General features: G+C 42.7%; 1 protein-coding gene across 2 annotated transcripts in view; it reads right to left on the reverse strand.

Annotated features, from left to right (window-relative positions):
* SLC10A7 (solute carrier family 10 member 7) overlaps nt 1-26018 on the reverse strand; it is a 346730-nt gene that overhangs the window by 45662 nt on the left and 275050 nt on the right. For both annotated transcript variants that reach the window (XM_077279290.1, XM_077279289.1), the window contains 3 exons: nt 12937-13102; nt 10527-10578; nt 5345-5418 (listed from right to left, as the gene is read on the reverse strand). In XM_077279290.1, the coding sequence (XP_077135405.1) occupies nt 5345-5418; nt 10527-10578; nt 12937-13102 (292 nt within the window). The remainder of the gene's footprint in view (nt 1-5344; nt 5419-10526; nt 10579-12936; nt 13103-26018) is intronic.

A 26018-nucleotide genomic window follows, 5' to 3' on the forward strand; every position in this document is an offset into this window, starting at 1 on the left:
ATTTTACACTGTGAATAAAATGTATTTTTAGTATTATTCAGATTTTTAATGATTATTATTGTTATTAACTTCATTTTAAGTTAACCCCTTAGTGACGGAGTCAAATTTTTCAAATCTGACCAGTGTCAATTTATGTGGTAATAACTCTGAAATACTTCAACAAATCCCAGTGATTTTGAGATTGTTTTTTCGTGACATATTATACTTTATGATATTGGTAAATTTAGGTTGATATGTTTTGTGTTTATTTATAAAAAATATCAGAAATTTGAGAAAAATGTTAAAAAAGTAGCAATTTTCAAACTTTGAATGATTATCCCTTTAATCCAGATGGTCATACCACAGCAAGACATCAATAAATAACATTTCCCACATTTCCCACATTCCCAAAATGTTATTTTATTTTGTTAGCATTTTAAGGTTTAATAATGTAGCAGTAATTTTTCATTTTTTCAAGGAAATTTGCAAAATTTATTTTTTTAGGGACCTATCCATGTTTAAAGTGCCTTTAGTGGACCTATATATTGGGAAACCCCCAAAAGTGATACCATTTTAAAAACCGCACCCCCTGAGATATTGAAAACTGCTGTCAGGTAGTTTATTAACCCTTCAGGTGCTTTTCAGGAATTATTGCAAAGTGGCATGACAAATTAAAATGTGCATTTTTACCACCTAAATGCCTCTAACTTCTGAACAGGTTACTAGAGCTGTCAGACTTTAAAGGTACCTTCACACTGAACAACTTAACAACGATATCGCTAGCGATCCGTGACGTTGCAGTGTCCTGGATAGCGATATCGTTGTGTTTGACACGCAGCAGCGATCAGGATCCTGCTGTGACATCGTTGGTCGGAGCTAGAAGGCCAGCACCTTATTTTGTCGCTGGATCTCCCGCAGACATCGCTGAGTCGGCGTGTGTGACGCGGATTCAGCGATGTCTTCACTGGTAACCAGGGTAAACATCAGGTTACTGAGCGCAGGGCCGCGCTTAGTAACCCGATGTTTACCCTGGTTACCAGTGTAAATGTAAAAAAACCCAAACACTACATACTTACATTCCCGTGTCTGTCGCGTCCCCCGGCGTCCGCTTCCCCGCACTGTGTCAGCGCCGGCCGGCCGTAAAGCAGAGCACAGCGGTGACGTCACCGCTCTGCTTTACAGCCGGCGCTTACAGTGCAGGGAAGCAGAACGCCGGGGGACGCGACAGACACCGGAATGTAAGTATGTAGTGTTTTTTTTTTTTTTTTACATTTACACTGGTAACCAGGGTAAACATCGGGTTACTAAGCGCGGCCCTGCGCTTAGTAACCTGATGTTTACCCTGGTTAACCGGGGACTTCGGCATCGTTGGTCGCTGGAGAGCTGTCTGTGTGACAGCTCTCCAGCGACCACACAGCGACGCTGCAGCGATTGGCATAGTTGTCTAGATCGCTGCAGCGTCGCTAAATGTGACGGTACCTTAAGGCCGCTATTTAGTCATGAATTGCCACGGCAAACATCAGGACCACAAAATCATGATCGGAGGGCACCAATTGGGATAAAGAGGAAGCCCCCACACTCTGTTAACCATTTATAATGATGTAGTCACTATTGACAGCAGCATCTAAGGGGTTAAACAGATTTGGATGGTGCAAACACTGATCGTGGCTGATACAGCAAGTTGTCAGCTATAGCGTACAGCCGACAGCTGCTGGATTGTCACCTGTATGGGGATGATATTCTCTTATATCTCATGTCAGTTAAAAAACGTAATGGCCGTCATTAAGGGGTTAAATTACCACCTGCGTAAGCGCTATTGAATGTTGTCATTATTTACTTTAGTTTAATCACCAGCAGCGTTAATTAGATAGCAATGAGCGTGCCGAGCATTAGCTGGCTGGAAACATCTAGTCACATAAAAAGAGGAGTCATGGAAGATGTAAGGTAAGATTGCTGACCGGGCCTTGCAAATAAATTCACACCATTTCTACCTATACATGTGAACTGTACCATTTTTACAGTTGGCTTATCTGATCCTCTATGTTGCATCCCTGTGGGGGGCTGTCTCCCAGTATTACAATTTGCCAATCTATATATATAATTGTCTAAGGGTCACTTCCGTCTGTCCTTCTGTCTTTCTGTCTGTCTGTCACAGATATTCATTGGTTGCGGCCTCTGTCTGTCATGGAATCCAAGTCGCTGATTGGTCGCGTCAGCTGCCTGTCATGGCTGCCGCGACCAATCAGCGACGGCCACAGTCCGATTAGTCCCCCCCTACTCCCATGCAGTCAGTGGTCGGCGCCCGGCCCCGCTCCATACTCCCCGCAGTCACGGATCACACGGGGTTAATGCTAGCGGTAACGGACCGCGTTATTACTCACTCCGTTACCGCCGCTATTAACCCTGTGTGAACAAGTTTTTAATATTGACGCAGCCTATGCAGTGTCAATAGTAAAAACATCTAATGTTAAAAATAATAAAAAAATTAAAAAATCATTATATACTCACCTTCCGCCGCCTTTCCCGCTCCTCGCGATGCTCCGGTGACCGTTCCATGCAAGCGGCACATTCCGGTGGCAAGGATGGTCTGGGAGACGGACCCTCCATGACGTCACGGTCATGTGACCGCGACGTCATCACAAGCCCTGCGCTCGAAGGACCTGCCGTGATGTCACGGTCATGTGACCGCGACACGGTCATGTGACCGTGACGTCATCACAGGTCCTGCGCGAGCAGGACCTGCCATGACGTCACGTGACCGCGACGTCATCACACCCTGGGACTGGAAGCTGCCGCCTGCACCCCACGCAGGCGACAGAACTATAACGCGCCTGCGGAAGGTGAGTATATGTTTATTTTTTTAACCTGTGACATACGTGGCTGGGCAATATACTACGTAGCTGGGCAATATACTACGTGACTGCCCAATATACTACGTGGCTCTGTGCTGTATACTACGTGGCTGTGCAATATACTACGTGGCTGTGCAATATACTATGTGGCTGGGCAATATACTACGTGGCTGGGCAATATACTACGTGGCTGGGCAATATACTACGTGGCTGGGCAATATACTACGTGGCTGGGCAATATACTACGTGGCTGGGCAATATACTACGTGGCTGGGCAATATACTACGTGGCTGGGCAATATACTACGTAACTGGGCAATATACTACGTAACTGGGCAATATACTACATAACTGGGCAATATATTACTTAACTGGGCAATATACTACATAACTGGGCAATATACTACGTGGACATACATATTCTAGAATACCCGATGCGTTAGAATCGGGCCACCATCTAGTACTAGAAAACCATCGGACACCTGAGGAACCAGTTTTAGGTCCTGATATTGTCCTTGATGTGGTACCAAAGTGATTTTACATCACAATATATATTATTTTAAACTAAGTTCTATGTTCTAGTTCTGTATCCAAAAAGTCGATAAAATTACAGCACCTAACGTCATTCATTTACTGAATCAGAGATAAAAATTCATGTAGCCATGTGCTGAAGCCATAAGCGGATCCTACGCATTTTCGGCTGTGTCCGCCCTTAATCATAGATAAAGATCCAATGTTCCTAGAAATCTTTATAAAACAAATGAATAGGCATAATGGGAGGAAGAACATGACCAAGCAGTAATATACAGAAATTTACATATCTGTTCCAAAATATCACAATCATAGTCAGATCACAAACACATGAAACAGGAAAGACCACAAAGGAGCTAAATACTCATTAGAATAATATTAGAGGATAAGAAAGGTGTGTATTACCATTACCTATCCTCAATGAATAACATCTACACTATTTATGTATTCACTTTCCTCAGACAGCAATTGTACAGCTCAGCTTTTACCTTTCCACTATAAATTTGTGCAGAATATCCACCAAGTTTTTTCTCCTGATACAATTACGACACATTACATTTCCGGTGATTTACATGGGCAAATCAGCAGCTAAGACTCCATTATAGAGTGATTTTTTGGTTTCTGAAGTGTTCAAGTGATAGTACTCGGCTTTCTCGAGGCATTTTCGATCATCCTGAATGAACTCCAAATGGCTTCCTGCCGGGTATTCCAGCAGGATTACAAGAAGCTATAGCTCAATGTCATTTTCAATGTGGAGCTTCATAATTAAAGGTCAAATAGTCACTTCATCCGCAATCAATCAATAGAAGAAAAGTCCTAATATCAAGTACTAATCAATCAATGGCAAAGATACTAATAAAAGAAATGAATCAACAGAGGGCAGTGCATGTTTAGATCTACCCCTCTTTGCCTGCTGTACAAACCAGAATATGAAAGAAAGAGTTAGGTGATGACACTAAATGTCTCTCTTATCACCGCTGCTGTTATACCTGTCTACAATCTAGAGGGCACTACAACATCTCCACCTGTAATGCAGTATTGTTTTGTTTCACATTGTAGTATTTATATTCGCAAGATTAAGATACGTGCTTCTATTTTAAAGGGGTTGCCCAGGTTTGGCACGAAAGCCTGCAGTCACTAAGGGGCTGTAAAATTGTGAACCGTCAGGATTCTACGGTGTTGGTGGCGAGACTGGGCAGTCATGTGACTGCAAACATGCGATATTCATACTTCCAGTCACAATCAAACCAGACGTGTGGGGCCTTGCCTTGCTCAGTTCACTTGTATTGAGCAAGCCTGCGCACCTCTACTTGGGATGTGGCTGTCGGGAGACAAGGTGACAAGTCATCTCGACTCCCCTCTTATCTCCTCTTCCCACAATCGCATACAAGATTTCCCACGCATCCCCCATACTCTGGAACTCTCTACCCCAATATATCAAGCTCTCGCCTACCATGGAAACCTTCAAAAAGAACCTGAAGACCTAACTCTTCCGACAAGCCTACAACCTGCAGTTACCACCAATCCACAAAACCACTGCATGACCAGCTCTATCCTCACCTCCTGTCTCCTCACCCAAGCCTTGTAGATTGTGAGCCTTCCCTGGCAGGGTCCTCTCTCCTACCAGTCATGACTTGTATTGTTTAAGATTATTGTACTTGTTTTATATTATGTATACCCCTCCTCACATGTAAAGCGCCATGGAATAAATGGCGCTATAATAAATAATAATAAGGTGCCATACGGTGCTAGCTGCTATGGTATACCCATACTCGGCACACACACAGACATTATTGAAGACATCATAAAGTTTTATTCATTTATTTTTTTAAAGAAACTATCTAAAGAGAGGAAACATATAATTCCAATTGCTAAAAATTGTTTGTATTCATATACCGGTAATTGTTAAAAAAAAAATACAAAATAAAAATAGAGATGTTTCATACACATTTCAAAGCAGGTTTCATTCAGACCATAACTTACCTAATGTGAGTGATTTATGCGTTGAACAAAATACTATTGCAACTGTGTCTGCTGGTGTGAAGCCAGTGTTTTTACTGCAAGAAAACAAAGTATAAATTACTAAAGTTTAAAAGCACATATACAAAGCAAAAGGAAACATTTTCAACCATTAAAATGTGTTGCATTAGAAAAGCCAAGCATAGTCCTAATTCATTGAATTACACTTTTTTTTTTTGTGTTGCACAAAAGAATCATTCTCAGCAGCGCATCACCCTGTATTATTAGGTGGACTCATGGTGCTGACAATGGCAGCCTTTGTGCACTGAACAATCTGTTAGGCTGTTCTAGGAGTGTTTTTGCTGTGTTTTTTTCCAGAGCGGAAATGACACAAAAACGCTAGGGAATCCTTATGCCAGCTAATTCAATGAGAATCCTAAAGTGCTGTACACATGATCAGTATATTTCCTTGAGTAGTTGCAAGGCGTTTTTTCTGCAGTATGTCAATTCTTTGTGCAGATTTATAGCATTTTTCACCCAATGACTTCAAATGAGTCTGTCAAATCCGCAGCAAAAACGCAGGTATAAAAATGTTTGCGAATTTCCTGAGTTTTTGCTTGTGTCTTTATGGACTTCCTATGGTGTTTCCCACGCTATCTGTGGGAACCGGCGGTTCTGATCAGCAGTAATGCTACCGCTGGTAAGATCGTTACCACTGTCACAGCACTGCTGGGTCATGCTGTTATATCAGCGTGACCCTGCAGCTGTGACCTGTGGTAAAAAGTTTACTGAAGGTCAGCAGGCGTTGGCTGACGAGACTACTACTCCAATCAGCCGACACCTGATGTCACTGATAACAGTAATAGCAGGCGCCGCTGATGGGGAAAGTCAGCTGGCACCTGTGCTCAAACTTAAAATAAACAAAAAAAAAACATGTAAAATAATTAAATTCATATTCAAATAAAAATAAAAAACAGATTATACTGACCTAATAACAAATCCCTGATGCCATTGTCTATTATAAAAAATGTAAAATAAAATAAACATACTCACTTAACTCCCAATTCACGATGCCCATGTCTTCTATAAACAATCAAAATAATAAACAACAATATACTCTCCTGTCCGCCATTAGTCCATGTAATCTAGAGTGTCCCATGTACTTCTCACTTGTGACTGCTCTAACTGGCCACCGGCTACACATTGATAGGAGCGTCATCGCTCCCGCAGTATATAGCGCTGAGCTGAAATGAGAGAGGATACACGAGTTCATCAACTGATGAGTTTCGGTGATCTCACTTATGGCCCCACAGCTGCGGGAGAAGTGAGATCACCTGAGATCTGCAGTTAATAAACTCCAGTGAACTTTCTCAGTGCTACGCACTGCAGGAGCGATTACCTCCTGTGTCAGTGTGTAGCCGGCTGTCCTTGAGAGCAGTCACAACAGTGACTGCTCTCAAAGTCATAAGGATCGTCGTGGAACATTATGGATTATTTTCTTCTAGGTGGACAGGTGCAGTATATTGTTGTTTATTATTTTATTTTTATTACAGGAGACCATGGCTTCAGTGGATTGGGCGATGACGTGAATATGTTTTAATTTAGATTCAGTAAAGCAGTCTGTCATTATTTCAAATAAAGGACTTTATTCTAGGCGTGTTTTTTTTTTTATAATATCACTATGGGGTTAGTAATGTGGGCATGCTATAGACGCCTCTCCCTTACTAACCTCTGGTTTTGATGTCATCTGGCAATACAAAGGTGATATCAACCCAACTCTGCACCAGGGCAAGTGGGAAGAGCGAGTCTAAGCGCTAGATTTGGAGCATCCTATTGATGCACCATTTCTGGGGCGGCTGAGAGCTGATGTTCTTAGTCAGTGAGGGGGCCAATAACCATTGCCCCTTCCTAGGCTATTTATATCAGCCCACAATGGTCTGCCTAACCTTTTCTCATTAGAATTTATAGGGGAATCCTATGTCTTTTTTCTGGGGTCCCCCCTGTAAACTAGCTAGGCTAAGAAAACAGCTGTGAGCTGATATTAATAGCCTGGTAACCTTTATGGCTACTGGCTCCTTCCCAGAATATTAACATCAGCCACCAGCCGTTGGCTTTCCCTCTATTGGATCTGAAAATTATGCGGATGCCCACGCAATTTTTATTTTCTTTATATAAAAATTAACAGGTATCGTGTGGTGCACGCTGATTTCTGACAGTTGCTGTTTAGTTACAGCCTATGTAAGTTCATTCTGTTAAGGCTCCCACATAAGCTGTTGACAGTGTGTGTGTGTGTGTGTGTGTGTGTGTGTGTGTGTGTGTGTGTGTGTGTGTGTGTGTGTGTGTGTGTGTATTGAACTCTTTACTTACAGGTTTAGTAATGAGGATGTCTGGCTGAGACTTTTCATTACTAAACCTTGGGCTTGGTGTCAATCCCATTATCCTGATGCCACTGCATCAGAATGACAAAGAAGGTGTTGAACCAAGAAATGACATCACAAAACATTTTTTAAAAATATCTACTATATAATTGTCTAAGGGTCACTTCCGTCTGTCTGTCTGCCACAGAAATCCCAAGTCGCTGATTGGTCGCGGCAAAACAGCCACGACCAATCAGCGACGGGCACAGTCCGGCGGCAAAATGGCTGCTCCTTACTCCCCGCAGCCAGTGCCGGCTCCATACTCCCCTCCAGTCAGCGCTCACACAGGGTTAATGGCAGCATTAATGGACCGCGTTATGCTATTAACCCTGTGTGACCAACTTTTTTACTATTGATGCTGCCTATGCAGCATCAATAGTAAAAAGATCTAATGTTAAAAATAATAAAAAATTAAAAATAGTTATATGCTCACCGTCCGTCGGCCCCTCGGATCCAGAACCGGCCTTTCCCGCTCCTCGCGACGCCCCGGTGACTGCTCCATGCATTGCGATCTCGCGAGACCGCAATGCACTCTTGGGACCGGAGTGTGTGAGGAGCATCGGTAAACGCTTCGTCTGGAACTGGGGGCCAAGGGAAGGTGAGTATATAACTACTTTTTATTTTAATTCTTTTTTTTTTTTTTAACAGGGATATGATGCCCACATTGCTATATACTACGTGGGCTGTGCAATATACTACGCGGGCTGTGCAATATACTACGCGGGCTGTGCAATATACTACGCGGCCTGTGCAATATACTACTCGGCATGTGCAATATACTACGCGGCCTGTGCAATATACTACGTGGGCTGTGCAATATACTACGTGGGCTGTGCAATATACTACGTGGGCTGTGTTATACACTACGTGGGCTGTGTTATATACTGCGTGCGTGGGCTGTTATAAACTATGTGGCTGTGTTATATGCTATGTGGGCTGTTATGCACTCCGTGGGCTGTGCTATATACTACGTGGCTGTGCTATATACTCCGTGGGCTGTGCTATATACTACGTGGGCTGTGCTATATACTACGTGGGCTGTGCTATATACTACGTGGGCTGTGCTATATACTACGTGGGCTGTGCTATATACTACGTGGCTGTGCTATTTACTACGTGGGCTGTTATATACTACGTGGCTGTGCTATATACTACGTGGCCGGCTGTGAACAATCAGCGACAGGTGCAGTCCGGATCCTGTGTATTCAATGTATTATTCTAAAATCTTCATAAATAAACTACATACATATTCTAGAATACACGATGCGTTAGAATCGGGCTACCATCTAGTTTTTTATATATATTTCAAAAAAGAATTAATTGCTGTGCAAAAATGCATGCAAAACCAAAAAAACATGGCAAAAAGCACGTTTTGCTGCTAAGAGATGCAGAAATTTCTGCAAGCAAATACTCAACATGTGCACATAGCCTTACAGATCCTTCTCTGCATAGCTGAAACGGTGCCTGCCTGTTTAAATGGCCACTAACCAGTAAACACTTTGTCGGTCGGCAATTTACCACTGCGCACCGTGCAGTGCAAATCAACTCTTAATTTTGAGATTTTTAGTGAATGTTGCCGTGACCTTGATTTGATTAATTGCAGCAAAGCCTACACAGAGGAGTAGACTTTTGAGACATTTGGAAATAGTGGGTTTTAAAAACGTATGATCTTCATGAACCGACTTTTTCCATTAACTAGATGACTGTAGGAGACTTAATGTCAGATTTGTAAAGTACATATCATATTTTCTACTGTGTGTAAGCCAATAAAGGAGCATTTTGCTTGTTCAATGGATGATTGGCAGCCTAGATAACAATCTATCACAATTTCATAACTTCTGTTTATAACGGAAACCTGAGCCCGATTCATTGTACATGATCCATGTAGTGAAAGGTTGACTTCACTGTCTTATGCAGAGGTCATTTAGGGCTACAGCACAGTATCTTTTTTCCTTGCAGGCAAGAATATTGTAGCACATGGTGTTCTCCTAGCTAAAATGCAGATTTGGTCATGGAGGATTGTGTGACCAGATCTGTCCATCAGCCTCCTCTAAATAGAAAGGAAGCATTTCCATATGAGATGATTTACAATTGGAGGCGGCTAATGGACAGGTGTGCTCATCCTTTAGCAGCCAATGTACGGACAGATGTGCTGGTCAGTTTGTGAAGAAAGCTGCACTAAACAGAAAATGGTCAACCTCTAAGTAAAACACAGAAATGAATCATTACTCCAAGGTTAATTAGCCAAGCCAGAAAATGTATGCAGATTCTGGACTAGATGGGAACTCCATCTGGCTGGGAAGTGAAGATGCAGTGTCAAAGCTCGCAGTATTTTGCATCATGTTAGTGTGTCATTTTTTAGGCCCAAAGACTGCCCGCAGATGGAGACTTATTAATGGAGAATTAATACAATCGGAAGTGTTTGTTGGGAGTTTTATGGCTCTAAGGACAAAGTGTCTAAACATACCTGCCAGGATGCAACTACGATTGGCGGGTATTCTACTATTCATTAGAATCGAACAAGTCTGCAAAACCTGCAAATAGTGCATGCGTCCCAGCAAGAGTGTGCATATGCTATGCCATCAGCGCTGCTCACTCAATACAGAAGTGAGCGAAACCAGACAACCCCTTTAAATCTAGATGAAGCGCTTAATTATTTCAGCAAGCATTTATCTAAGCAGTATATAAATTATTATGTGATGGGAACAATACTGTGCTGATGTTATGGTATTTGGGCAACATCTACATGAATTGACAATTTCCATAAAAATGACCAACATTGAACTTACCTAGTAGAAAACAGGAATGTTAAAAGCATAAATGCCAGCTGGATAAAAAATACTGAAAGAGAGATAAACAGGTGATGGCACAAATTTTATCAGGGACACGCACATGTACATACGTACATACTGCCGCTACATACTGTAAATTAAAACGTCATGAAAATTCAGTAGGACCTTATGACCTCAGCAAGGAACATGACACCCGTGCCGTGAGATTATGGGCTCTATTCTAACAAGCTTACAAAGTCACCTGTTATATATACAGTTGTGCTCAAAAGTTTACATACCCCGGCAGAATTTTTGCTTTCTTGGCCTTTTTTCAGAGAATATGAATGATAACAGCATAACTTTTTCTCCACTCATGGTTAGTGGTTGGGTGAAGCCATTTATTGTCAAACTACTGTGTTTTCTCTTTTTAAATCATAATGACAACCCAAAACATCCAAATGACCCTGATCAAAAGTTTACATACCCCATTTCTTAATACCGTGTATTGGAGCTGATAAAAAGAAAAAAGAAAAAGCTAATCCTCCCCTCCCGTGCCATTCCAGCAGTGTCGGTACTCACATCCCTGGGGCTCTCGTGCAGTTATTACGACACGTGACCTCTGTCATCGCCTTCGTGAATTGAACAGGAAGATGAAGAGACAGAGCAGCCGCAGACCTGACTTCCTGTTCATGTTCAATTTGACAGTGATGCCAGTGCTGATTGGGCGCCAGGCTCACGTGTCGTAATCGCATGAGGGCCCCAGGAACGTGAGTGCCGACACCACGGGAACAGCTCCGGCACAGGAAGGGAATATAATCAGTTTTATTTTATAGGGGTCAATCATTTCGATCAAGAAGGGGTTGCCCTAGTAGTAGACAACCCCTTTAATACCAATTTGGTGATAACTTTGTATTCCTTCTTTTGGGCTATGGAATAAACAAGTTACAGCAATTCTGGCATGGTTTGAGTTATGCTCGGTTTAGGATAAATAACATGATCATTGTATAATTTGTGTTATCGTCAATTTTTTTTTTTTTTTCATTTTATAACTTTTAGCCACTTTAGGTATTTTGTAAAGGGGGAAAAAAAAAAATCTTATTTGGGATTTTTTATCCCAATATTCATATGGCAATGTATTCCTTGATATGTCCAACTGCTTAGATGTAATTGCTAATAACTGCACTATGTAAGGTGTTAAATGGTGGGATCTTAGATTCTGGCTTTTGTAGCAGAGTATGTGTTATAGCTGACACCTGGTGTTAATGGTGTAAGCTCGGAGGCTGAGTCATTGTAACACTGTACAATTATGTCTCTGACACCAAGTACCAGCTGCCATCACCATAACTGTACAGAACAGGGCAGTAAGTGGGTTAGCTATTCAAAATTCAACGCTTTTTACAGTTTGCATATAGAATTAGTGACTAGTTTGGCACTTTTGGAAATACATTTCATTAATGTACTGATCCTTCGTTATAACCTGTGTCTTCGTCCAGAGCAGCAGTCACAATACTCCAAATGTCAAAGCTAAAACTTTCCAGCATTCCTCACTAGTTTAGCATCTCTGCAGAGGGAAGCGAAGACTACTCTCACATTCACGTTACATTGTTTGGTGTAAAGTCTCCCCCTGTAAGAGCTCGACTAAGCTGTAAGGATGTAGTTTGCTATGACAGAAATGAGAAAAAAAAAGTTCCATCTACTTCACGCAGATTTGAACAAGTGCCATTATTTTTGCTGCTGTTAAAGTTGATGGCAGTGAGGCCTGATGTGCCAAATTTATCAAAAATACTTGCAGTCATAACTGTGTTGCAAATTATTTTGATAAATTAGCCAGGCTTGGGTTGTCCACTCCTGGGTACATTTTCAGAAAGAAACTGTGTCAAGTGCACACTGGTAGGTTTCGGCTATGCCTGCCAGCTCCAGCTGTTGTCACACGACCGCAAGTATGAGATTTGCCGCTACACTCAATGTTCTATTGAGCAAGCACAGAGACTCTAATCGGCACATGATATGGTCGCGGGATAACCACTGGAACCGGCACGCATAGCCAAAACCTAACAGTGTGCACATTACTTGACAAAAACTTACTCGGGGATGGACAACCCCCTTAACTTAAATAAAATAATTCCACTTTTGATAAATTTGGGCTAGTCATTGATAATTCATAGGCAGCATACCACCGGCTGGGTAGATTTGCAGGAAACCATAGACAAATACATTTTTTCCCTTTCATTACGAATAAACATTGCTTGTAATGGAGCAATTAACACAATACGTATTAGCATATGATTATTTATACCATGTAGGTTCAGATATGACTTTTCTAGGCAGTAGATGATATATAGGATTGCCTAGTTGGCACTATAATCAGATCTCAATACCTTAACTTTGATAAATGTTTAATATAAAAAAGTAAAGAAAGTGCACTCACTGATAAATATAATCACAACCAGACTGAAGGTGTCCAGATCAATATTTGGGTTAGAAAACGTATCACAAAAGGTTGTGTAGATGATCATGAGAAGGACACAGCTGCTAATGGCACCAAATGGCGGCTTCTTCCTCTCCAACCAGTCCTTGATGTACCTCCGCACAATCTGCAAGAGAGGAGCCAACAGGTTGTCTCTTCCAGAGCTCGCAGTACAAGGAAACGCAAAGTGAACTTGACAGCAGAAAGACATAAAGAGGAGTGAATAATTCCGATGACTGCCACAGCGGATTTCAAAAGCTTCCCAGCCGCTATAGTCTTATTCTGGGGAATTTAACAATTTTAGTGCAACTTCCACTGGGCACCTATAATGAGAGTATATTTTCAAATGAATCAAATCTATCCTTAATTATGTCAAATGTTCTTTGCTGGCTGTCACCGAGACAAGCCCATTAAGACTCCCTGATGTTTATCTCCTCTGCTGATACTAATGGATGTGTGTAATTATCACAATCCCTCTTGCATCAACAGACAATTCTGAGTGCAACTTCAGGAACCTTAAAATTGTGACATCTTCAGGAATTTCACGACGGTGGATAATCGAAAGTGATCCATGGAACACGTTAATATTTAAAAAGCCAGGAATGCGCCAGAAGTTTTTAATTAAATTATAACTTATGCTTGAAAAGCAAAAGTGTATGTGTTGGGGGAGATTAAATAATTCAGGGTCTGAATATCTAGAGTTTTCATGAATCTAAAGATAAATGCCATTTGATTTTTTTTATTTCCCCTCCCCAAAAAAATGCAGGAAAAAGAATTAATCACCACCTGAGTAATTAACTAGGGGGTGGCGAGATGTAATGGCTTTAAAAAGTGAAAGCGGAGCATTATAATCTGTAAATGGTGTAGGTGAGATGATATAAACTGTGAAAAGAAACCTCGACATACAGCAGTCATCCGAAAGCTGAATTAAGGCTGTGCAGCATGGGAGACTTCATGCCACTACATAAATGCAGTAAGTGGGTGCTACTGCATACACAGCAATGTATGTTACACACAGCATGTCACCGCATTTAAAGGGAATCTGTCAGCAGGTTTTCGCTATCTCATCTGAGAGAAGGATAATGTAGGAAGAAAGATCCCAATTCCAGCGATGCATCACTTAGTATACTGGGTGCAGCAGATGTGATGTTTAAATGCTGCATGTAGCAGAGCTCAGAAAGCTAGCTGCACCCACCCACACCCCTGATTAACGGCTTTCTGTGTAACATTGTATATGAACGGTAAGATGCCAGTGATGGGGATGGAGTTGGACTAGGATGCACAGGAGTTGTAGTTTAAATCTACTGATAAAAACTCATTTTATTGAATAAACAGCACACAGCCTAATAAGAAATACATCCCTGAAATCAGTGTTTTAGCCCTTAGAACTTCATGCTACCCTCAGATTAAATAGCATAAACCTGCTGACAAATTCCCTTTACAGAGAACCTGCCATAAATACCGTATTTTCTGGTGTATAAGACGACTGGGCGTATAAGACGACCCCCAACTTTTCCATATAAAATATGGAGTTTGGGATATACTCGCCGTATAAGAAGTGGGTCATCCTATATGCCCAGTCGTCTTATACGGCGTGTGCGGTCCGGATGGTTCCCAGGGACTGGAGGAGAGTTGACTCTCCTTCAGGCCCTGGGATCCATATTCATGTAAAAAAAAAAAAAGAATAAAAAAAAAAAATATGGATATACTTACCCTCCGACGGCCCCCAGCTCTCAGCGGTGCAAGCGGAGGTCTCCGTTCCCAAGGAAGCATTGAGCGAAGGACCTTCCATTTCCAGCCTTCGCGCAATGCATCCTAGGGAACGGAGGCTGTCGCTTGCACCGCTGAGAGCCGGGGTGTTATGATCCGGTGGCCTAAGAGCAGCATGAGACGTACTCTGGAGAAGGTGGTACCTCTACTGACCGCAGACCCTGAACCTAACACCGCAACTAGAAGTAGCCGTGGAATGTAGCTAGCGCTCCCTAGACATCTCGACACAGCCGGAGGACTAATTACCCCTAGAGATAGAAAAGGGAAAACTATCTTGCCTCAGAGAAAATCCCCAAAGGATAGGCAGCCCCCCCACAAATATTGACTGTGAGAGGAGAGGGAAAAAACATACACAGACTGAAATGAGAATTTAGCAAAGGAGGCCACTTCTAGCTAAATAGAAAGGATAGGACACAGTACTATGCGGTCAGTATTAAAACACTAGAAAATATCCACCACAGAAAATACAAAAACTCCACAGCTAACTAAAGATATGGAGGGTATATCTGCATCTCCAGAGATACCAGCTTGGCTAAAAAAATCCTTATACAGACCAAGCTGGACAAGACAAAACATAGAAAAGAACTGAACAATAAGACCACAGCATGTGGACAGCAAAATCAAGGCCAGAACTTATCTTTGTTGAAAAGAACTGCAAAGCAGAAGAGACCAGGCAGGGATGTGAATCCTCCAGGAACAATGGACAACTGGCACTGACTAAAGGGTGAAGCAAGACTAAATAGCCCAGTCCAAATTGCAAAAAGTGAACACACCTGATAAATGCTGTGATTCAGAGACAGCAGCGCTACCACTTACAACCACCGGAGGGAGCCCAAGAGCAGAATTCACAACAGTACCCCCCCCCTTGAGGAGGGGTCACCGAACCTTCACCAGAGCCCCCAGGCCGATCCGGACGAGCCAAATGAAAGGCACGAACCAAATCATCAGCATGAACATCGGAGGCAACAACCCAAGAATTATCCTCCTGGCCATAACCCTTCCATTTGACAAGATACTGAAGCCTCCGCCTCGAAAAACGAGAATCCAAAATCTTCTCAACCACATACTCCAACTCCCCATCAATCAACACCGGGGCAGGAGGATCAACAGAGGGAACAACGGGCACCACATATTTCCGCAACAAAGATCTATGAAAAACATTATGGATGGAAAAAGAGGCTGGAAGGGCCAAACGAAAAGACACTGGATTGATAATCTCAGAAATCCTATAAGGGCCAATAAACCGAGGCTTAAACTTAGGGGAAGAAACCTTCATAGGGACAAGACGGGAAGACAACCAGACCAAATCCCCAACCCGAAGCCGGGAACCAACACAGCGAAGAAGGTTAGCAAAACGCTGAGCCCCCCTGAGACAACACCAAATTGTCAACAACATGAGCCCAAATTTGCTGCAACCTGTCAACCACAGACTCCACCCCAGGACAATCAGAAGGCTCAACCTGCCCTGAAGAAAAACGAGGATGAAAACCAGAGTTACAAAAGAAGGGTGAAACCAAGGTAGCAGAACTAGCCCGATTATTAAGGGCAAACTTGGCCAATGGTAAGAAAGCCACCCAATCATCCTGATCAGCAGACACAAAGCATCTCAAATAAGTTTCCAAAGTCTGATTAGTTCGCTCGGTTTGGCCATTTGTCTGAGGATGAAATGCGGAAGAAAAAGACAAATCAATCCCCACTGGACAGCGGTCAGGTTTATCAGCCTAAAATTTCTGAAGAACCCGTCGTAAATCAGGGGAGATGGCAGAAAGAATCACCCCTTCCTTCAGAATATGTACCGGCTCAAGGACCCCAGGAGAATCAGGCAAAAAGCTCCTAGAGAGGGCATCAGCCTTAACATTCTTAGAACCCGGAAGATACGAGACCACAAAATCAAAACGGGAGAAAAACAAGGACCATCAGGCCTGTCTAGGATTCAGCCGTTTGGCAGACTCGAGATAAATCAGATTCTTATGATCGGTCAAGACCACAATACGGTGCTTGGCCCCCTCAAGCCAATGTCGCCACTCCTCAAATGCCCACTTCATAGCCAACAACACACGATTGCCGACATCATAATTGCGTTCCGCAGGCGAAAACTTTTGAGAAAAGAAGGCACACGGTTTCATCAAGGAACCATCAGAATTCCTCTGAGACAAAACGGCCCCTGCCCCAATCTCAGAAGCGTCAACCTCAACCTGAAAAGGAAGAGAAACATCTGGCTGACGCAACACAGGGGCAGAAGTAAAACGGCGTTTAAGCTCCTGAAAGGCAGAAACAGTCGCAGAGGACCAATTCGTAACATCAGCGCCTTTCTTCGTCAAATCGGTCAGGGGTTTAACCACACTGGAGAAGTTGGCAATGAAACGGCGACAAAAATTAGCAAAGCCCAAAAATTTCTGAAGGCTCTTCATGGATGTGGGCTGGATCCAATCATGAATGGCCTGAACCTTAACCGGATCCATTTCTATAGATGAGGGAGAAAAAATGAAGCCCAAAAAAGAAACCTTATGTACTCCAAAGAGGCACTTAGACCCCTTCACAAACAAGGCATTATCACGAAGGATCTGAAATACCATCCTGACTTGTTTCACATGAGACTCCCAATCATCTGAAAAAATCAAAATATCATCCAAATATACAATCATGAATTTATCAAGATAATTCCGAAATATATCATGCATGAAGGACTGAAACACAGATGCGAGCATTAGAGAGTCCCGAATGGCATCACAAGGTATTCAAAATGGCCTTCGGGCGTATTAAACGCAGTTTTCCATTCGTCACCCTGCTTAATACGAACCAGATCATATGCCCCTCGAAGGTCAATCTTAGTAAACCAACTAGCCCCCTTAATCCTAGCAAACAGATCAGAAAGCAAAGGCAAAGGGTATTGGAATTTGACCGTGATCTTATTCAAGAGGCGATAATCAATACAGGGTCTCAAGGAGCCATCTTTTTTGGCAACAAAAAAAAACCCTGCTCCCAATGGTGAAGAAGATGGCCGAATATGCCCCTTCTCCAAGGACTCCTTAACATAGCTCCGCATGGCGGTATGTTCTGGCACAGACAGGTTGAAAAGTCGGCCCTTAGGAAACTTACAGCCTGGAATCAAGTCAATAGCACAATCACAGTCCCTATGCGGTGGAAGGGAACTGGACTTGGGCTCATTGAATACATCCTGGAAATCTGACAAAAACTCAGGAATTTCAGAAGAGGGGGAGGAGGCAATTGACATCATAGGAACGTCACCATGAACCCCCTGACAACCCCAACTAGTCACAGACATAGATTTCCAATCTAATACCGGATTATGCACCTGTAACCATGGGAAACCCAGCACAATAGCATCATGCAAATTATGCAACACCAGAAAACGACAATCTTCCTGATGGGCTGGCGCCATGCACATGGTCAGCTGTGTCCAAAACTGAGGTTTATTTTTAGCCAACGGTGTAGCATCAATGCCCCTCAAAGGAATAGGACTCTGTAAAGGCTGCAAGGGGAAACCACAACGTCTGGCAAATTCTAAGTCCATTAAATTTAGAGCGGCGCCTGAATCCACAAATGCCATGACAGAAAATGACGATAATGAGCAGATCAGGGTCACAGATAACAGAAATTTAGGTTGTACAGTACTGATGGTAACAGAACTAGCGATTCTCTTGGTACGCTTAGGGCAATCAGAAATAACATGAGCAGAATCGCCGCAGTAAAAACACAACCTATTCTGACGTCTGAATCCTTGTCGTTCAGCTCTAGACACAATCCTATCACACTGCATAGGCTCAAGACTCCGCTCGGAAGACAATGCCATAGTGTGCACAACTCTGCGCTCGCGCAAGCGCCGATCAATCTGAATGGCCAGAGACACAGAATCACTCAGACCAGCAGGCGTGGGGAACCCCACCATAACATCTTTAACGGATTCAGAAAGACCCTTTCTGAAGATTGCCGCCAAGGCATCCTCATTCCATTTAGTCAGTACAGACCATTTTCTAAACTTCTGGCAATATGATTCTGCCGCTTCTTGACCCTGAGACAGGGCCAACAAGGTCTTCTCAGCATGATCCACTGAATTAGGTTCGTCATACAATAACCCAAGCGCCTGAAAAAAGGTGTCTACATTAAGCAACGCCGGATTCCCAGGTTCCAGGGCAAATGCCCAATCCTGGGGGTCACCACGCAGCAGAGATATAATAATTTTAACCTGCTGGATGGGATCACCAGAGGAACGGGGTTTCAGAGCAAAAAACAGTTTACAGTTATTTTTAAAGCTCAGAAATTTGGACCTATCCCCAAAAAACAAATCAGGAGTTGGAATTCTAGGCTCTAAAACTGGAGTCTGAACGATATAATCGGAAATACCCTGTACTCTAGCAGCAAGTTGATCCACACGAGAAGCCAATCCCTGAACATCCATACCAGCGCCGAACTCCTGAGCCACCCAAAGGCAAAGAGGGAAGAGAAAAATAAAAACACAACAGACTACAGAAAAAAAAATGGCTCAGCACTTTCCTTCCCTTCTTCTGAGATGCGGTTAACTCATTGTTGGCCAGTTGTACTGTTATGATCTGGTGGCCTAAGAGCAGCATGAGACGTACTCTGGAGAAGGTGGTACCTGTACTGACCGCAGACCCTGAACTTAACACCGCAACTAGAAGTAGCCGTGGAATGTACCTTTCACTCCCTAGACATCTCGACACAGCCGGAGGACTAATTACCACTAAAGATAGAAACGGGAAAACTATCTTGCCTCAGAGAAAATCCCCAAAGGATAGACAGCCCCCCACAAATATTGACTGTGAGAGGAGAGGGAAAAAACATACACAGACTGAAATGAGAATTTAGCAAAGGAGGCCACTTCTAGCTAAATAGAAAGGATAGGACAGAGTACTATGCGGTCAGTACTAAAACACTAGAAAATATCCATCACAGAAAATACAAAACTCCACAGCTAACTAAAGATATGGAGGGTATATCTGCATCTCCAGAGATACCAGCTTGGCTAAAAAAATCCTTATACAGACCAAGCTGGACAAGACAAAAACATGGAAAAGAACTGAACAATAAGACCACAGCATGTGGACAGCAAAATCAAGGCCAGAACTTATCTTTGTTGAAAAGAACTGCAAAGCAGAAGAGACCAGGCAGGGATGTGAATCCTCCAGGAACAATGGACAACTGGCACTGACTAAAGGGTGAAGCAAGACTAAATAGCCAAGTCCAAATTGCAAAAAGTGAACACACCTGATAAATGCTGTGATTCAGAGACAGCAGCACTACCACTTACAACCACCGGAGGGAGCCCAAGAGCAGAATTCACAACACCGGGGGCCGTCGGAGGGTAAATAAATCCATATTTTTTTTTGTTACTCATTTTTTTTTTACACTAATATGGATCCCAGGGCCTGAAGGAGAGTCTCCTTTCCTCCAGACCCTGGGAACCATCCAGGACCGCTCCCTGCACACGCCGTACCTGGCATATAAGACGACCCCTGACTTTTGAGACGATTTTCAGGGGTTAAAAAGTCATCTTATACGCCGAAAAATACGGTATGTATTTTTTTTTACCCTTGTGTAAATGCTACTGTTCTGAATATGACACTGTTAAAATATTATTGTCCCTGCGCCTCTCTGTCCCTGAGACATTGTACCCCTCTTTCCAATTAGAAAATTGATTCCCTTCAGACAGCATTCACACTGTAGCTTAAAGAGAATCTGTCAGCAGGTTTTTGTTACCTCATTCGAGAACAGCCTGATGTAGGCAAAGAGAAGCTGAATCAGGCGATGTATCACTTATGGTAGATTACTGGGTGCAGCCAATCTGGTCCAATTAGCATTTTTAGATTTAGCAATGAAGCAGAGCTGAGAAAGCTAACCCCGCCCACACCAGGAGCTCTATATACAAAGTCCATAGCACCTGGTACATCATTGTAAGCAAACAAAACCTCGGAGCTTGATAATAGAGATATCGCTGAAATCTGTGTTTTAACCCTTACAGCATGTGGTCTTTAAATTACATAACAAAAACCTGCTGACAGATTCCATTTAAATCCAAACAGCCCTGTATCACTGCAGTCTTTCCACTGTTACCCAGCAAAATCATTTTATCTTGCAGGGAAACAAGTGTTTCACCTGCAAAACCAATCATTGGTCAGGTGTTTCCTTGCAAGATTAAGTGATGCTGCAGGAAAACAACAGAAAGACCACAGTGGCACAGGGCAGGTGAGGTCTGTGTCCGCTGTGTGAGTGACGCCTTATGTAATTGGGTGCGGTCCTTAAGAAGATTCTCATAGACTAAATAGAATTACATACAAGGTAGAAGGGCCATATTTCAGGGATGGAGAGACACATGACAAATAAAAAAACAATGCAATGTTCAGGAGAACAGTGGTATTTATACCAGGTAAATAAAATACACTATGCCCACCATGTGGGAAGTAAGCGGACCATGTGCAGTTGGCACCCAGGGTGGAGGAGAGGAGGACTCTCCTCCAGGCCCTGGGAACCATATCCCCTTCATGACCTTGGGATTTTCCTTTTTTCTGTGTTCGTTTTTCGCTCCCCTCCTTCCAAGAGCCATAACTTTTTTATTTTTCCGTCAATATGGCCATGTGAGGGCTTATTTTTTGCGAAACAAGTTGTACTTTTGAACAACATCATTGGTTTTAGCATGTCGTGTACTAGAAAACTGGAAAAAAATACCAAGTGCGGTGAAATTGCAAAAAAAGTGCAGTCCCACACTTGTTTTTTGTTTGGCTTTTTTACAAGGTTCACTAAATGCTAAAAGTGACCTGCCATTATGATTCTACAGGTCATTACAAGTTCATAGACACATAACATGACTAGGTTGTTTTTTATCTAAGTGGTGAGAAAAAATTCCAAACTTTGCTGAAAAAAAAATAAAAAAATAAAAAATTTGCACAATTTTCCGATACCCGTAGCGTCTCCATTTTTCATGACCTGGGGTCGGTTGAGGGCTTATTTTTTGCGTTCCGAGCTGGCGTTTTTAATGATACCATTTAGGTGCAGATACGTTCTTTTGATCGCCCGTTATTGCATTTTAATGTAATGTCGCGGCGACCAAAAAAACGTAATTCTGGCGTTTCTAACTTTTTTCTCGCTACGCTGTTTAGCGATCAGGTTAATGCTTTTTTTTTCTATTGATAGATAGGGCGATTCCGAATGCGGCGATACCAAATATCTGTAGGTTCGATTTTTTTTTCTATTGATTTATTTTGAATGGGGTGAAAGGGGGGTGATTTAAACTTTTATATTTTTATTTTTATTTATTTTTATTTTTTTACTTTTGCCATGCTTCAATAGCCTTAGGAGGCTAGAAGCTGGCACAACGCGATCGGCTCTGCTACATAGCAGCGATCTGATGTTCGCTGCTATGCAGCAGAAATGCAGGTGTGCTATGAGCGCCGACCACAGGGTGGCGCTCACAACTACCAGGGATCAGTAACCATAGAGGTCTCAAGGACCTCTATGGTTACAATGCAGAAGCATCGCTGACCCCCGATCATGTGACGGGGGTCAGCGATGCGCTCATTTCCGGCCGCCCGGCTGGAAGCGCCGGTTAAATGCCGCTGTCTGCGTTTGACAGCGGCATTTAACTAGTTAATAGCGGCGGGTGAATTGCGATTTCACCCGCCGCTATTGCGGGCACATGTCAGCTGTTCAAAACAGCTGACATGTCCCGGCTTTGATGCGGGCTCACCGCCGGAGCCCTGCATCAAAGCGGGGTATCTGACCTCGGACGTACTATCCCGTCCGAGGTCAGAAAGGGGATATACCTGTAAAAAAGAAAAAAAAAAAAAAAAAAAAGAATTAAAATAAACAATCGTGATATTCTCACCTTCCGGCGGCCCCAGCAGCCTTCCCGATCCTCTTGATGCTTCCGTTCCCAAGAATGCTTTGCGGTAATGACCTGTGATGACGTAGCGGTCTCGCGTGATGCTACATCATCTGGGGTCATTGCCGCGAGGCATTACTGGAAACGGAAGCATCGAGAGGAGCGGGAAGGCTGCCGGGGCTACCGGAAGGTGAGAATATCACGATTTTTTATTTTTTTTAATTATTTTTAGCATTAGATCTTTTTACTATTGATGCTGCATAGGCAATATCAATAGTAAATAGTTGGTCACACTTGTCAAACACTATGCTTGACAAGTGTGACCAACCTGTCAATCAAATCAAAAACTCTAGCATTCTGCAAGCTAATTACACTTGTAAAACGCTAGTGTTTAGAGGGAAAACGCATGCCAATTCCGCAAGCATTTTACTCGCGGCACAGTTGCGGAATTGCCATGGAAATTTCTGTGGCAATTTGAGACGTGTGCACATAGCCTTAGGCTATGTGCCCACATTGCAGAATAGAAGCAGATTTTTCCTCATCAAAAACGCACACCCTTGCCAGGGAAAATGCATGCGGATTTTGATGCGTTTTTTAAGCACAAATAAAGTTGGGACAAAAACTGTGTTTTTTTTTACAGTAGGAACAGTTCGATGGGAAATACTGCTCCCATCGAGATGATCCTGTTGATACTAAAGGGGAACAGACATAGGCCGATGGGAGTAGTAGTCTCATCGGCCTATGTCTAGTTACACACATACACCGCAAATAGAACACACACACACACACATCCAGCGCCATGCGATCATACCAGTCCATACCAGATCATACCAGCCATCATCCAGGAAGACGGGAATGATCTGGGATTCTCGTCTTCCTGGATTATGGGATGGCATGCCCATGATGTCACTTCCCATTTGCGGTGGTTTTGCTTTACAAAACCGAGACAAATGCGCTTGAAATCCGCAAACATTTTTAATATTTGCAGATTTCAAGCGTTCCAATACAAGTCTATGGCGGCGGAATTGCTGTGATTCCGGAAAAATAAATGAACATGCTGCATATTTTACCGCAATGTGATTCAGCTGCGGAAAAATACGCAGCATGGGCACAGCAATTACGGAATGCAATTAAAATTAATGGGATGCGTTTTGTTAGCGTTTTTTAAGCGTTTCCACAGCGGAAAAACACGGCAAAAGCGCTTAAAAAACGAAACGTGGGCACACAGCCTTAGGGCTCCTACTCACTTACGAGCAACTCGGATGAGTCTCGCATGTTTAAAACCAGGCTCTGCACCCGGCACTCAGATCGGAGTGTGCGCCCCATAGGAATACATGCAGCCGCACACTCCGCTCCTCTGTGCCAGGTGCCGTGCCAGGGTATTGCCGTGCGAGACTCATCAGAGTCTCGCGCAAGTGAGTAGGAGCCCTTACCATAACTCTTGGTTCCAGATAGCTCAAGATTATTGGTGCAAGATAATCAGCTTTGCAAAACACGTACCCACAGTGAAAAGGTTAGTCATCGGATACCAATAATTTGGGACATCAGAAACCAAAAAGAAAGGTACAAACACATCTGTATGCAAGCATTAACAAATAACAAGAGTTTACACAGTTCATCAGGTTATACAAAAAACACCGTTTTCATCAACCTAATTGGTAAAGGTGCACAATACACATCTGTGTTTCAGATCCGTCATACTAATGGACTCACAAGCTCCTAAACTTTCCCTTCCCTAAATGTAGCATTTAAAAAAATGCAAATCGTAAATATGGATATAATTAAAGAAGTTTTCAGGTTTCCGAAAATCTCTAAAAAAAATTAAAAATAAAATAAATAAAAAATTAAACCTGGATTTACTCACCCTCTAGCTGAGTCTCCCTTACTGCCCTGGTCTCTGTTTGTCTGCAGCAATGATGTGACGTCAACAGAGCTGCAGGCGATCACTGAGGTCAGTGGCCCTGAATATGTAAATAGCATGAGTTGCTGAGCTTGGTGATCGGCTGCAGCACTGGCACGTGACATCAGCACAGTAAATAACAAAGACAGAGGCACCGGTAGAGAATCGGCACTGGACCCAAGCAGGATGAATAAAAGGCACAGTTAAAAAAAACAAACAAAAAACCTCACACAGTCGGATGTCTATGTAATGATTGTATATTAGCTATATTAAAAGTCTGAATCAGAAATCACAAATTCAAACCATGCATACAAGATAACATTTTCACCCAAGGACAAATGCTCGTGCCTCTGCAACTACTGCAAAACCACAATTTCCATGTTAAAAAGGTTTTTTTTGTGTTTTTAAGTATATATGGTATTATTGAAACGAAAATGTCCTATAGAAATTGAAAAAAAAAAAAAATGCAGCATGTGCACTACAGGCAAGTCTTCAAGAGGAACAAGAAGCTTGTTTAAACAAATTGGAAGCATTTTTATACCAAATTTGGAGTGAAAATCAAAGTTAAAAATCTCTGTGTGAACAAACCAAAACCCTTAGAATCTTCTTGATTTCCATGCCTTTTTTAAAGCTATATTGCAATCGTTAAAAAACTGCTTTTCAAAAGACCTGCAGTGTACATACGTGTAAGGCCAAATTCAGGCGTCCATGTATCACAGTATGACATCCTCATAGCCAGTCTTTTTTTAATAAAAAAAACATGAAAAAGGCCCTGCACTTCTACTATTTAATATGCAGATGAACAAATGCGTTGTGGCCAATATACAAATATTCATACACTGTGCGTCGGCACACTACGATTAATGTCTGGGCACATGGAGAGGTCAGTCATTAAGGACCATGCAATATAGAGGTACGCCTTGACGTGGAGGCAGGTACGGACTGGGGCTGAAATCCAGCCCTGGCATTTGAAATCACACAGGCCCATGCCCATGGGAATTTTTCTGAATATTTTCACGCTCGAGTTCATACCAGCAGGGGGCGCAGCACCGCAAGTCTAGGTAGCTACGTTCCCCTGCTTTCCATTCATTCCCCAGATTTTACAGGCAGGAGCACAGCTGCATTAGCAGAGCTCCTGGCTGTAAAATTATTTAACCCCTTCAGATGGATTTACAGCGTGGGACAAGACTGAACGACGGAAGGTATGGGATATTGTTGATTTTTTATTTTACCTTTGTTTCAGGTGACAAGGGTCTTCAATTGGATTGAGAGTATAATAAATTATTACAACACCATGTGTCTTTATTTCATTAAAATACTTTATTCCTAATGTGTGTGTTTTATTAACCATTTACTAGTATTGGATTAATAATGGATAGGTGTCTTATTGACACCTCTCCATTATTAACTAGGCTTAATGTCACCTTACAATAGCAAGGTGGCATTAACCCTTTATTACCCCATATCCCACCGCTACACGGGAGTGGGAAGGGAGTGGCCAAGTGCCAGAATAGG

The sequence above is a fragment of the Ranitomeya variabilis genome, chromosome 1, assembly GCF_051348905.1.
Source record: "Ranitomeya variabilis isolate aRanVar5 chromosome 1, aRanVar5.hap1, whole genome shotgun sequence".
Lineage (NCBI taxonomy): Eukaryota > Metazoa > Chordata > Amphibia > Anura > Dendrobatidae > Ranitomeya > Ranitomeya variabilis.